This window comes from Tyto alba, unplaced genomic scaffold (genome assembly GCF_018691265.1).
Source record: "Tyto alba isolate M040663 unplaced genomic scaffold, T.alba_DEE_v4.0 Super-Scaffold_18, whole genome shotgun sequence".
In the NCBI taxonomy this organism is placed as follows: Eukaryota; Metazoa; Chordata; class Aves; order Strigiformes; family Tytonidae; genus Tyto; species Tyto alba.
The window spans coordinates 31515085-31528540 of NW_024881280.1; the positions used below are offsets into that span (position 1 = coordinate 31515085).

Genomic DNA, 13456 nt, shown 5'->3' on the forward strand with positions numbered 1-13456 from the left:
TGGTGGCAGCCGACAGAACTTGTCCATTGCTGCTGCAAAACCAACAAGAGGGAAAACAACGTTATTCGATGAAGCTACTGTAAGTACTGTCTCAACTGGCTATTCAAGTCACCACAAACGTTTGGGACCCAAGGACTTTCTTCAAAGGGAAAGATGGAGTTCACGGCCTGAGAGGATGCCCCACCGGCTGCGAAACGCTGGCCCTTCGTCCCTCTGCTCTACGGTGCCTCGCAACTCACCGCCGCAGGGCTTGCCCTTGGGGCTGACACCCAGCGCTGATCCCCAGGCGGGGTTTACACGAGCGCCCTTGCTGAGAGTGCTTGTTGCTTAGCAAAATTTAATGCTGCTGGGTAAGATATCTACCGTTCCTGCACTAGCCATCATAGGCTCCCGATTAAAAATCCTGCTAGGTTTTGAGAGATCAAGAATTGCCTATCCAGGATGATGAAGGAAGAATCGTTCCAGAAGTCTACGCTAGGAATATATGCTTTAGGACAGTGGTAGCTTAAATCCCAGCGACGTTTTACATAGCGAGATAAAAACGGCCGACTTCCCACTAGTGTTAGAAGAGAAATCAAATCAAATCTTGCTGGTACAAGGAGGTCCAAAGTAACTGCAAACACCTGCACTGGGGAAGGATGTGAAAACCAAATTCTCATGAAAATGGGCTTTCCCCAGTGAGCTGCTCACCTCGCTGTCCTATCCACCCACAAAGAGAAAGCGAAGTAGAACTTGTTATAAGGCATTTATTTTCAGTAAGTGTTGGAAAGGGACAATTCTGTCTTCAAAACAATTACAGAGATAATGCCACAATACTTACTGCATATTGCTTTACTGCTGAAACCAAAACATTGTCCAAAACAGGTGCTTGGCAAATGAAAATGAATGTGTTACCATTGAAATCAGTGCACCATCTTCACTGTCAGATCTGATCAGTCATGCAATTGAAGACGCCAAAGAGCAAGTATTTTTGGTTTGTACAGTAAGCCATGATCTTTTACGGGTTTATATAATTCTATACAAATTTAAGTACAAAATGGGAATTATGTTTCTGAAATCATAGTGAACTGGGCTGAAGTGAATCACAAGACACACTTGTTAACACTGTACAGCTGGATCTGAACACAGGTATCAATGAACTTGCAAAACCTGGCACACACACACAAAATGGTCCCCAAGATTCAGCCGTGCTCAGGTGGGGAGCACTGTTGGCAAGTGAAGGAGAATATCCAACACTATTCACACCTGGAGGGCCAGTTTTCTCAAAATTGTTGGGATCCCAAGGAATTATTGTTACTCCATTTTAAGAACAACTGCATTTTAGTATGTGGTTCTCACAAGGGTATACACAAGCTGTAACAAATACTGAATCAGAAATAAATAATAAAAGATACAACTAATACATCTTTTATTTTTAATATTTTTTTTTTACAGCACTGACTTTACAAGAGGATAAACAACTCATTTTTAGGGGCTGCTAACATCTGAAACAAAGAAGTCACTGTTTTATACTCAACATATACTCAACCTTTCAATAACTTTATATATGTATATATGACTTTTCACACACACACAAAAAATGTTAAAATAATTTATATCTAAAACCTACTGTGTAAAGAACAAAGGAGGAAATAAAATGTGGGTTTCCTTAAAAAGGATGGAGGAGGAAGACCTGATTTTCATGAACTCCATTCGCTGTTTCAGCTATTTCTGGAGTTTCAAGAGATCTCCAGGCCATCAACAGAAACTTCCCAACACATCAGGAGCCCTCTGCAAACTCACAGCATGCTGGGCAAGGTCACCTGCTAATGAGCTCATGTGGCCCACAGGCACCTGCTAGTGTCAGCCCCAGTGGATTCAGGGTAAAAAAGGTGGAGAGAAAGAAAACATCTCCCCAGACTGCTATTAAAAACCACAAAGTGAAATTCTGGACCACTGGTATCACGATGTTCACTGACCAGGATTCCACTGCCAAGCCCTATCTTTCCTTGCCCTCCTTCTACAGCACAGATTTTCTTTGAGTGGATTTTTATCACCACAGGAAAACTGCCCCAGCAGAAAGGGGGGACCAGACAACAGCCACCTGCACACACACAGGAAGAACAATTCCCTTTGCTTGCTACAGATGCTACTGTGCTTGTGCTGCTGATGAATCACTCTAGCATCTCCATTTATACCTCGATCCTTTCAAACTTCAACCATCTTTAATGATTTCTGTGGCCATGTAAAGATGACAGAATCCGCGGAGGATCTGCAACCCATCTGGTCAAAAGCTCAAGTGTTGATGGCCTGGATCCACACAGAGTGAACAGAGAAAGGAAAGGTCGTAAAGATGTGGAAAGTACTTTTCTGGAGGTTACACTCCTCTGAAGTAGATATAAAAGCAGTATTACAAATAAAATCAGCAATGTGATCTGCAATGGCGTGTCTGTTTATCTAAGAAAGCGAGAGGAGATTATATTAAAGGAAATATTTTAATCTACACAAAGCATTTTCACATACTCCTAATTTCAAAACACACAGTTGCAACACCATGAAGTAATTGTATACTGAATACAGAAATCAATACATCTCTTATTAAAAAGGAGAGAGGAAAAGAAAATCAGCAGGGTAACGCAAGTGAACTCCTGCAAGTGTGCACATGGGGAGACTGCTACCAACTCAAATCAGAGTGTATTCACTAGAAAAAAAACAAAATCCAAGGTTTTCTGCACAGCTGTGGAAGGCAAGGCTGCAATATAGTGCGAAAAAGCCTGACTCACTTTTCACTGCTGCCACGCAAAGACTTTGGGAAACCAGTGTTAGTCTAAGAATTGATAAGCCTGAATTTGTCTTACTGGATGGAAACAGAAGCACTTTTCCTTTGTTTCGCTCTTTTTTGCCAGCCAATTCAAACACCTCTGGCCCCATTTACTGTAGGCTTTGGACTGTATCCTGCCTCTGTTATCTACCCACTATTCCACCTGGTTGTTCCCTGGCTGGATACAGTCCACAGTTACTCTGGAGAACTTGAGGCTTTACTTTCAGCAATTCTCGTTACCTTGTGAAGCCTCAGGGTCAGGTTCTCAATTTGCAATCATCTATAGCGAAAACAAATTAAACTGGTGGTTTTCCATCTGAGCAACCTGCTGCAGACCTCCTCCGAATAAACGTCCCCACGGTGAGGATGGAGATCTTTAAACAGCTTTGCTATTCCAAGCGTGAATAGTATTAATAAAAACAGCGCATCCTATTTACCGACCAGCCCGGTCAATCGGCTCCTACAGCACAAAGGTCGAATAGCCAGCCAGGCAGTTAACCAAAGGCAAAACAGCGTTGGCCTGTGGTAGTTCTGCGTCACACAAACCACAAGTGTCAGCACCGATGCTCCTCAGCAGGCTGCATTTCTGGAGCTGGATCTCACGTAATGACGGCGATGTTCTGGTACGGTCATTACAAACCCAAACATAAGCCGGCAAAGTCAGCCAGAGGGGGAGGAGGATGGTGATGGCTTCACACTGCAGGCAGTAATAATGCCACTCAAGGTCTCTTCAACAGGGAAAAATCTTCACCCGCTGAAGCGGATTACATAACCACAGTGGAAACGAGTCCCATCTCCTCCATCACACCGACACAAAAACTGGAGAAATTCCAGCCAAGCTAGAGGTGTTCTTGTGGATTTCTAACAGTGAAGCAGAACTTAAATAGATCCCTAAGAAGCTAACTGGTGACCATGTAATAATTGCTCCCATCAACACAGCAGTAATAGCTTTGCCTCTGAAAACACAGCAGAACCTTTTCTAACCCACAGGAACAGAATTCAGACAGACATTATGGAAAATCTCCCTCAGATTGTCCGCAATTTTAAGAGCAACGGCATTCTGGTATGGTCCAATATTATTAGATGCCTCTACTTTTACAAAAAAAAAAAGACAAGAGTAGAAAATATTAACTAACTTACTGTGAAGCTTATCTTATACCAAAACTATCCTGACCTTATTAAACGAGGCAGCAATTCAGAAAAGCACTTTAGCACAGGCTTAATAACATACGTGTGCTTGAATGTTCTTCAATAATGTAACTGTATGTCTTGATAGCTGACAATTTACAGGTTTGGCTTTTAAAAGTTGGTCTCCCAATTTGCCCCTGTGATTTAGCAACATTCTAGCATACAAGCCATAACAGTAATTTCTGCAAGGAAATATAGTAGTACAGCAATTGCATGGTAATTTATGTGAAAACTCTATTGTAATGCCACATCACAACAGGTACCTGCATATCTGCACCCGGTCAATTAAAAGTGATACCGATACATTTGATAAATAAAAAATAAATTACAGACTATGGGAAAAATGTCACGGATCACGCCAATGACCTAAACTTGTTTTCTAGTTACTGCCAAGGTCTGGAGTAATATTTAAATATAGTATTTCTGCAAGCCTTCAGAGAATTACAAAATAAACTTCTAACAATCATTTGTAAACAAGTTTAAAATGCACAATTATATTTCAGTAGTTTATTTTGGAGAAATAAAGCAGTGCAAAATAGGCCAACCAAAATTCAGAAGGCAGCCAGGAAAATAAAATTCTTATTTGATGTTCTAACTAGGAAACAGCATACAGACATTTCCATTGGATCCAACACTCAGATTCATGTAAACATACTTAGTTTGAAAGGTCTTGAGTTACTAACCCAGGTTTAACATCATTGCTTCTTCCCCACCACCCAATAAAAAAAAAAAAAACCAACCAACCAAACGAAAAAAAAAAAAAAAAATCCAAAACCAAAAAAAACCCCAAGCCATTGTAATAAAGGGAGCAAAAGGCAAGTCTACAAACACTCCACCAGCTGGTTACAAGAAAGTACCATACAAAAATATGCACTGGCAAGTTCCTTCCTGAGGGTATCTTTTGTTACGCATGTAACATAAAAACCACTTTATTTTAAACAAACAAAAACAAACCTCAAACTGTAGATGTCAATTTTATTTCAGCCATGGCTTTGCGAAAGGTTTGGTCTATCGTGAATACATTTAGAAACCCCTACGTATGTACACCTGACTCACTCACACCACAACCACCCGAGACCTGCGAGCTGCAGACTACGTGGGATCCAGCAGCCTCAAAGCATACAGGCGTTGTGAAGCGTGCCCAGCTCAGAACTGACCTGCAACAGTCAAGGAAGCTGCCTGTATTTATGTGCACCCTGGATTTTGACAGATACCACACCCATAAGGTCCTTCCAGTCCCTACGGAAATATCTTGAAGTTAGTAACCTCTCTAAAGGTGGAACAATCTTCTCTTCTTAAATCATCCTCAAAAATCCAATCCCAGCTACAGGAAATTCCCAAGAATGGCGTTTTGGGAAAAACCCTAATTTCTCCTAAGGAAAAAAACATTGTTTACACAAAAGAACTGCTACACAACACTCTCCCAAACTTTTTCCTCTCCAGGACTGGTAGCATCAGGTAGGGTGGTGACATCTTTCACACAGTTTACTCCTTTCTTCACAGTCTACCTGGGCTTTAAGCTCGAGACCTTTTCCTTTCGAGTAGACATCTAACACATGATACTAAACAAACTGGTATTAGATGCTGCAGTGATGGATGCTTTACAAATACCTGCTATAGAAAGACAGAAATTTCAATATCTGCAAGCTAGGAGCTTAACTAAGGAAATATTCTTAACACCACCCCTATTAAATGCATTTTAGGGCTTATATGGGGAAGGGAAGGCCACTCTGTCTACCAAAATAGTGTCTCCATTCTCAGCGCTGACAGACTTGGATATTTCCAGTTTAGTGTTCAGAATTGGCAAAATTTGCAGGAATTCTCAACAGCAGAAGATGCTGCCATGCTAGAAGATGCAATAGAAGGTGAACACTGTAGGTTTACTGCATATCCCAAGAGATACAATTTGGCTGTGCTATCATTTACGAATAGTATAAAGAACTATTGTAAATTACCACAGAGCCTCATCTGGCAGCTTGCAACAAAACAATGTGGTCTCTAAGCTAGAGCTGTGGCGTACTTCTACCTCATACAAAGGTACACAATTTTGCTTATATTTAATTTGCAAAAGAAAAACAAAACGCGAAGTAGCACGGACCCGTGGAAAGCAGCAGCTGTGTTACCCCTTAGGATCTGCACGGCTCTGATTGCCAGCCTTTTTGCAGAGCTGTTCTAGAGTCCTCACAAGTGTGATGGAGGGAGAATTAAATTCTCTGCTAAGAGGTGAGCTAGATTTCACCACTAGCAGACGATTGAAAGGATGATATTTAATCTACTAAATCACTCAACCTAACTATCGGCACCTTGTCTGGATCAAACACGTGTCACTGTTGGCAGGTGTGGTTAGAGGCTGTTTTGACTGAAGCAATGAGGCCTGGGGGAAGAACTGCAAAGCTGGAAGCAGGGTGGTCACCTCAGATCTGCACCCCGAACAACCAGTCTGCTCTGTCCTACTCAAGGTGCCACAGCCCCACAGCAAGCTGCCTGTCAACATCTTGACTGGTCAATGCTTCAAACAGATTTGGTTTAGTGATAGTGAAGTTGTCTTAGCTTTCTTTTGCAATGGCCTACCTGGAAAAAGGGAATGGGGAATGTTTTAGGCAAAAATCCCTAGCGCTGTTACATTCAGACTCTGCATTTCAACATTATTATCTTTTTGATACCGTGAGGTCCGATTTTAAAATGCTGGTCACCAGTGATTACAAAGAACAATAGAAACGAAAGAGCAACCCTCCCACAATGAAAGGACTAGTGTTAAAACCCACGTGTGTGTAAACTCACTACAGATTTGCAACTGGAATCTGATGAAATGGATCTGAATCACTTTCTCACCCTCCCCCTTTCAGTCCATTTCATCAGCAAATCAGGTTAAATCAAATGGAAGGTTTCTTTAATTTTGATTTTTTTTTGTGTGTTGTGTTTTGTGTTTTTTGTCATGTTTTGTTTTGTTTTGTTTTTTAAATTTTTCACAATTGTATTGTTACAGCCTGATCTAATTCCGGGACCACCATCAGTATCCCTGCGGCTTTTTCTCAGTCCACGACATTGGCAAGTTATTGAGAAGAAGCTTTTGTTGCCAACGTAGCAACGCAGTGCTGCTGGAAGCTGGGGGACACTGCCGAGTTGCAGCCTAGTCTCTGGTGTTGCAGTTTTACTGAGCTGTTGGTCTCGCTTTCCACAATCCACGAGGAGTCTTTTCCCATGACGCTGAGACAGCCTGTGCCAGCGCAGCATATCCGCCCGTCCATGATCCCGCTGGTCTGCTCTGCCAGGAGCTTGTTGCGGTTTAGCTGGGTCACCTCAGGTGCCTGACCCTGCAGGACAGCAGCTATGTGGTTCAAGAGATCTGTGAAAAATTCGGAAACACCCTCGTAACCTGAAGACGGGAAAAATGAAGGAGAGGGAGAAAAAAAGGCAGTTAAGTCATTTTCGTAAGTTCTTTGAAAGGCTTCTTCTACCAGTTTATTTCTTGGGCTGTCCTTGCCTTCCAAATGATAATGAAAAGGCTTATTTTCCGTGATGTCATTTCAAGCGACTGCACAGGCAGGTTAGCATAAAGAGGAACAGAGACCCTTGCTACAAAACCACTTTTGTTCTACAAGAAAAACTGTCACCTTTTGGATTTTCTGTTTCTTTTTCCTCCCAAATATGTATGTGTATAAATAATTCTAAGTATATCCTATCATGTATTACCAAGTCCAGGTTTCTCCCTAAGTTACAAACTCTGTGATATAACGTTGATCTTTTCCATCCTGCTCCCAGGTTTACTACGGAAAGCAGCTTCAATGCAGTTTCCTTGAGGCTCTGGACTCTCTCTGGAATTTTCCCAGCAATACCCTCAGCTGGGGAAACCTCAGAGGACAGCAGGGCTACAGAAAAATCAACCTCCCACTGTGTAAGAAGCAACGTGATGCTCATCTAATCTAAACTAATTTGGCACTTAAAACGTGTTCTCCTCTACAAGCAATGTCTGAAAAAACACCTGAGGGACAATAATACTCTATCAGTGATAGAGTATTTGGTAGAAACATCAATCTTTTATTTCAGTACTGAAACCACCGTTCTGCATGTGCTGTTAAGCGATTCCAGACAATTTACAATGCAGAGTTTAACAACAAGTTTCCTGGTTAAAACAGTTGCTCAAATACCAGGAGACGTGACATTTTTGGTGGCACAAAAGGTGGCAGTAGGCGTACAGAGCTTCTGGCTCTATTTGAAACACTCTGGTACAGGCATGTATCACTGGATTCATTTTAAAATTGAACCAGACATGCAACTTATTGGTACCATGTCTTTAAATGGATCTTAACTGCTACTGCATTATCTAAAATTGTTATCAATTTGATTTAGCATTTAGAGGTGACATATGACACTCGGTGTATTTAATGGGATAGGCTGATTGTTTTAAAAAGGTCTATAAAAGTATTCTGAAGGTGACCTGGTATTAATACAGGAGACTAAAACAATAAATAACAGTTTAAAAGTCCCATGTGAATAGCACACATTCACACAGCAGCACATGAGCAGAACCAGAGACCACAAAGTAAATGCACATTTTAAAACATTTATGCTGATGTGATCACAGAGGAGAAGAGCCCCTCAGATCCATAAATAATTCCATTTTAATCTCCTTTCTCCTGTAAAGACCAACTTCCTGAGGCAATAAAAACCCAACTTCCTGAAAAACATAAGGTAAGAGGATAATTCCACCTTAAGATAAATGTGATTTTATGGTGCATTTAAAACCCATACGTTAACCAATTACCTCTTATTTAGGTTGCTACATTGCTTTGGATTTTATTGCACTTGGTCACAATTCTCCTAGACACTTAACGGGTCGCACAAAGCACCAGCAGTGTAAGACAAAAACTCCCAGTTTCCCTTTCTAAAAGGCCCTTAAACAGATTCACCAAACAAACCAGCCATTTCAAAACGTCGTTCCCCAGTGCCCCACACGAAACCCCATCGGTTGGCAGGGGGCAACTGGGACTCTTACAGCCGGTCATGGGAGCCAGAATAAGATCTCCACCTCTTTGACAGAGGTGCTTGTTACGCTTTCTTGCTTATGTAAAAGCCATGGGATTAGCCTTCAAATCTACTCAGAGTGCTCCAAACACCCTGGGAATAAGCCATCTCCATAGTAACAGCTTTAATATTCAGAGAGGAGATCCACAGTACCCTAGGGTCTTTCGTGTCTGCTCACTGAAAACAAACCAGCCTTGTTTGAGGGCACCTGGCAAAGTCACAAAGCAGTTCTTTAAATATTTAATGGGAATAAGATGGCCAGTTATTCAGTCCTGAAATCAGCAGATGTTACAGTGTAAGGAAGCTGTAGGTATTGGGCAGGCTTCCTCTGTGCAAGCCCTCTGCACATGGGGTGGAAAGGCCCAAGAAATTCTGCCTGGTCGCTCAGAAGAAACTACACACTTGTAAGAAAGAAACACAAGGAAGGGAGGAAGAGAGCCAGGGTGTCTCAGCTCCTGAGCCACAGGATGCCTGGGGAAGGCTGCAAACTCTGTGGACACTGCCTTGCTCTGTTCACTGGCTGCTGCTGCAGCCCTCTCAAAAAAGGCGACTGTGGGACATCACTGTGCTGTGATGATAAAAAAATCAAGAAGGGCAGATTAAATTACACCTTCAGAAACTACTGACAATGAATTCAGGGTTCATGTCACACAAGGAATCAGTGGGAGGATATAAGTTTTGCATGCCTCAAAGCACAAGTTGCATGAATCATGTTCCAGCAGGTACTATTCTCACACTGCCCACTGAAACCATCTTGGAAATGCCTGTCTACAAAGAGGCCTGAATTCTGCTATGTTGAACACAGTCTCCAGAGTCCCCTGGCTGAGCATGGATAGGAAGGATGCCCACCCAGAAATGTATCTGAAAACAACTATCTGTCCCCCTGAGCTTCGTGGAGTCAAGAAATACCTACAAGCGTTTTCAAGCTAGCATTAGAGGTGCTACCTGCCTGATTTTTAGGAGATGCTCCCTTATCTGGGACACTCTCTGCTTTTCTGCATCTTCCCCTGGGCAGAGAGAAAGGGACAACCCATGTCCTGCATTTGCAGCAGCATATTTACACACATAAAGTGCATAGGTTCACCTATGCTGGTGACAGGCTGCAGAGTGTGCACACGAGCTGCTGCTCGGGCTGGGTGAGCTCAGCAATGGCCACAGGACAGCAGGCTACGTGGAGCTTTTTCTCTCAGATACCTGAGGTCAGGCAAACATAAAACCCACAACGCTACGTGACTTTGCCTACAGTTAAATATCTCAGCTGGTAACCACTGCTAAATATAGCCCTGGTGGTTTCCCACAGAACAGGAGACACAATAGGCCTTTTAGACATTTATCTTTAAAATCTTTTTGAAGAGTTGCTGATGCTAATGGAGCAGATAACAGACGACATACTCCTACAGGTACATCTGCTCTCAGTTCTGATGTTACACTAATCTCAAGATGACATCCACGGAGTGGCAGGTTCAAATGAGCTTCAAGCCTGGTAAACACAAAAGGCAACACACACGGAAGCCAAGCCTCTGGGCAGTTGGACAAGGCTTTGGTCAGGCCTGGCCCCAAGCCACAGCTTAAGCTCCACGAAAGAGGCTGTAAATGCTCCTTAAAGGGCATCTCTTCCCCTCCCTTTCCAAAAGCAGTGGTGCAGAAATAATGTGGCAGGTCCCCAAAGTGTCTAATTTGGCTCCAGTTTGGCTCTACTGCAACCCTTGCAGGACAAGATGACGTGAGGAAGAGAAGCAAGGGAAAGCACCTTCCTGGGACTGCACTGAGCCAGGAACAGTGAGATCCCACTGCTGATGCAGCCCATCGGTGACTCTTTTGAGCAGGGCTGAATTTGAATTTCTCATTAGCAAGGTGCTGGCTCCATCAATGAAGCCAACCCTTGAAGTTGCTCAGCCTTTAATCATACTGGCCCTTGGAGGGAAACACAGTTGTCTGGGCTGAACACGCTTTTGGGCATCTGAGTATTCTGTGTGAATATGTAACTTCTCTTCTGTTGTATTCCCATCTCGTTTCTGTTCTGCTCATTCACTGTATTCCCATTCTGTTGTATCCCCATTGCTTCTTCTCTAACCTCAGCAGCCCCTGAGAGCAGCTCATCTGTCTCAGTTCTGCTACCTTTTACAAATCTGAAGGCAGTTTTGCCTATCCCCAGCCTTCTCTCTTCCATATGTCTGGTTCCTGCTGCTCTCCTCTAAACCTTCTTCAACTGATCTGCAACCTATCCCATGGTGATAAATCCAGTAGCTACCTTCACTACCCACATGTTCACCACCAAAAAAATCCTGTGTGAGACACAATGTAAGCCTTTGCATAAGAAGCTTCCCTGTGCTCTCAAGCCTCCTGCAGGGACTAAACCATTTGATTAATTCAATGCCTCTTCAAAGACCAATTACTGTGCAGACTGCAACATAGGACTTGGGCTGAATATCGAAAACTATCGCCTTAGGGTAGAAGTACAGCAGAGCATGAGGCTGAAGGGAGTTCTGCAAACTTCTGCCACAACAAGAAGATACTACTCCTCTTTAAATAGTTAAGTTTGTCACTAGTTGTTCCCCAATCTAGACTTTTCAACATTTCAAGAAAAGGGGAATTTCAGTCTGTGCCAAGTACCAAATCAAAACCAATTACTTTAAAAATGCAAAAAACCCAAAGCACCAATCCAAAATGCAGGATGCAAGATTCCAAAAGAATGTCCTGCATCACTGACTTCCAGGCCCAGTGTCTGAAATATAACCGCATTCATCAACCTGATGATGCCCCATCTGACACTCAATTTAGGTCGTTTCACTGCTCTTGACAGAAGACCATTTTCATAGGTCTGCAGATTGCATCGACACCATATGGTAGAACGAAGCTTCAAAGTGACCTGAGAATAGCAGGGCTGAAGTTTTAAAAGGAAGCCAGTCAGTGTAGTGATACACAGGCAAGGCAATACAGGGCAACAGTGGGATTGAAGACCTGAACTGAAAGATTAAGAAGACTTGGGGCTCAGGGCAAGATTCTAGATACAAAGATACCTCAGCCATATTGAAAACTCAAAGTCTTGACTGACAGATTAAACAAACTATGTAACAGCCTGTGTATGGCTTTGAAAACAAACATCACTATCCAGGTAATGAGAGGAGATTCTCAAAGAGAAAAACCCCATGCAAAACAGCATCAAATGAGACGATATATTCTCTTCCTGTGTTAGACTACTCAATTTAGCACAAGTGACAGACCATCACTGCCTCCCCTGATACACACAACTCCTTTTAACAATTCCAGCGGTCAAGGAGCTTGTTTAGTTGTTTCCAAGACATATGTTGCACTAAAAAAAGTGGACAAATTTACCCATTTTTCACATGCTCTATTCTACTGCAGGATGCACGTATGAGAACCTGCAAGGATATTTAACTCTTTACAGCAAATTCTGTGCACCTACAATTTTATCATCTTCTTCAGATTCCTGGTGCTGTTGCTTTTGTGCACAAATGTCTTTTTGTGGGGAATCAATTTGCACAGGAAGAGATTTTCAAGGGAACAGTTTGCTGCTTCCACCCCCTCAACACTTTTAATGGCACAGAGTCTGGAAAAAAAAGAAATCTTAAAAGGCTCTCCTGAAATAGAATTTATTATTCTTCTTTTCATCTTCAGAATGAGGGACAGGCCCAGAAAGGCCAGATCCCAGTACACAGTCCCACGCTTCAGTTCCTTGGCGTCCCTTTGCAGGGAAGGGCGTGACAGCCATGTTACAGATGGCCACTAAAAATCTGACTCTATCTCCTAAAATCTGATATTCCACTAGCACATTCCATATATAGATTAGGGTTCTGTCCTTCCCAGATTGAACAGTATCTGATCTCAGAGCAGTCTGGCTGCTGCTTTCCTGCCCCCCACCTGGGAAGCAATGGTGTGAGACACCAGCAGTAAAACTTCACACTAAGCATGCACTGCACAGTTTCCACATCGCATGAGTGCAAAGGCCTTTCCCACCTGGGAATGCATTTATATCAATGACCGCATGCTGCCCAGTCTGATTATTAATGATGATATCGATTCCAAAGAGGGAAACTCCCAGAGCTTGCCGCAGCGCCTTTGAGATGTCCCGGATGACGTCGTCATTTGGTCGCTCAAACACGCCTTCGATTTTCTCCAGCTACAGTGGAAAAAGACAGATTACTAAGGGACTCTGAAACAGTCTTTTTAGTGGAAAGATTGATTTTCAGAGGTTTCCAGGTGCATATCCACAAAATCTAATTGCAGAGAACCGGTGGCATGAAACAGAGAAAGACACCAAAGAGAAACTGCCTTTGTAACTCAAAATCCTTCCTATATTGGAAGTTCACCTGCTCTATAGCATCTAGTTCTTCCTCTTCATACTGGTGCAGCTCCTCGAGAGACAGAGCAGTGTAGGAATGAATGGAGAATCAGACTCACTACTTTAACTACTAGATCTAC

At 42.7% G+C, this 13456-nt stretch overlaps 1 protein-coding gene across 2 annotated transcripts in view; it reads right to left on the minus strand.

Annotated features, from left to right (window-relative positions):
* Nucleotides 1–732: 732 nt before the first annotated feature.
* ITPK1 (inositol-tetrakisphosphate 1-kinase) overlaps nucleotides 733–13456 on the minus strand; it is a 153472-nt gene continuing 140748 nt past the window's right edge. For both annotated transcript variants that reach the window (XM_042790570.1, XM_042790571.1), the window contains exons 9-10: nucleotides 12992–13154; nucleotides 733–7364 (exon numbers count right to left, since the gene is read on the minus strand). In XM_042790570.1, coding sequence (XP_042646504.1) covers nucleotides 7042–7364; nucleotides 12992–13154 — 486 coding nt within the window. In that variant the 3' untranslated portion in view covers nucleotides 733–7041. The remainder of the gene's footprint in view (nucleotides 7365–12991; nucleotides 13155–13456) is intronic.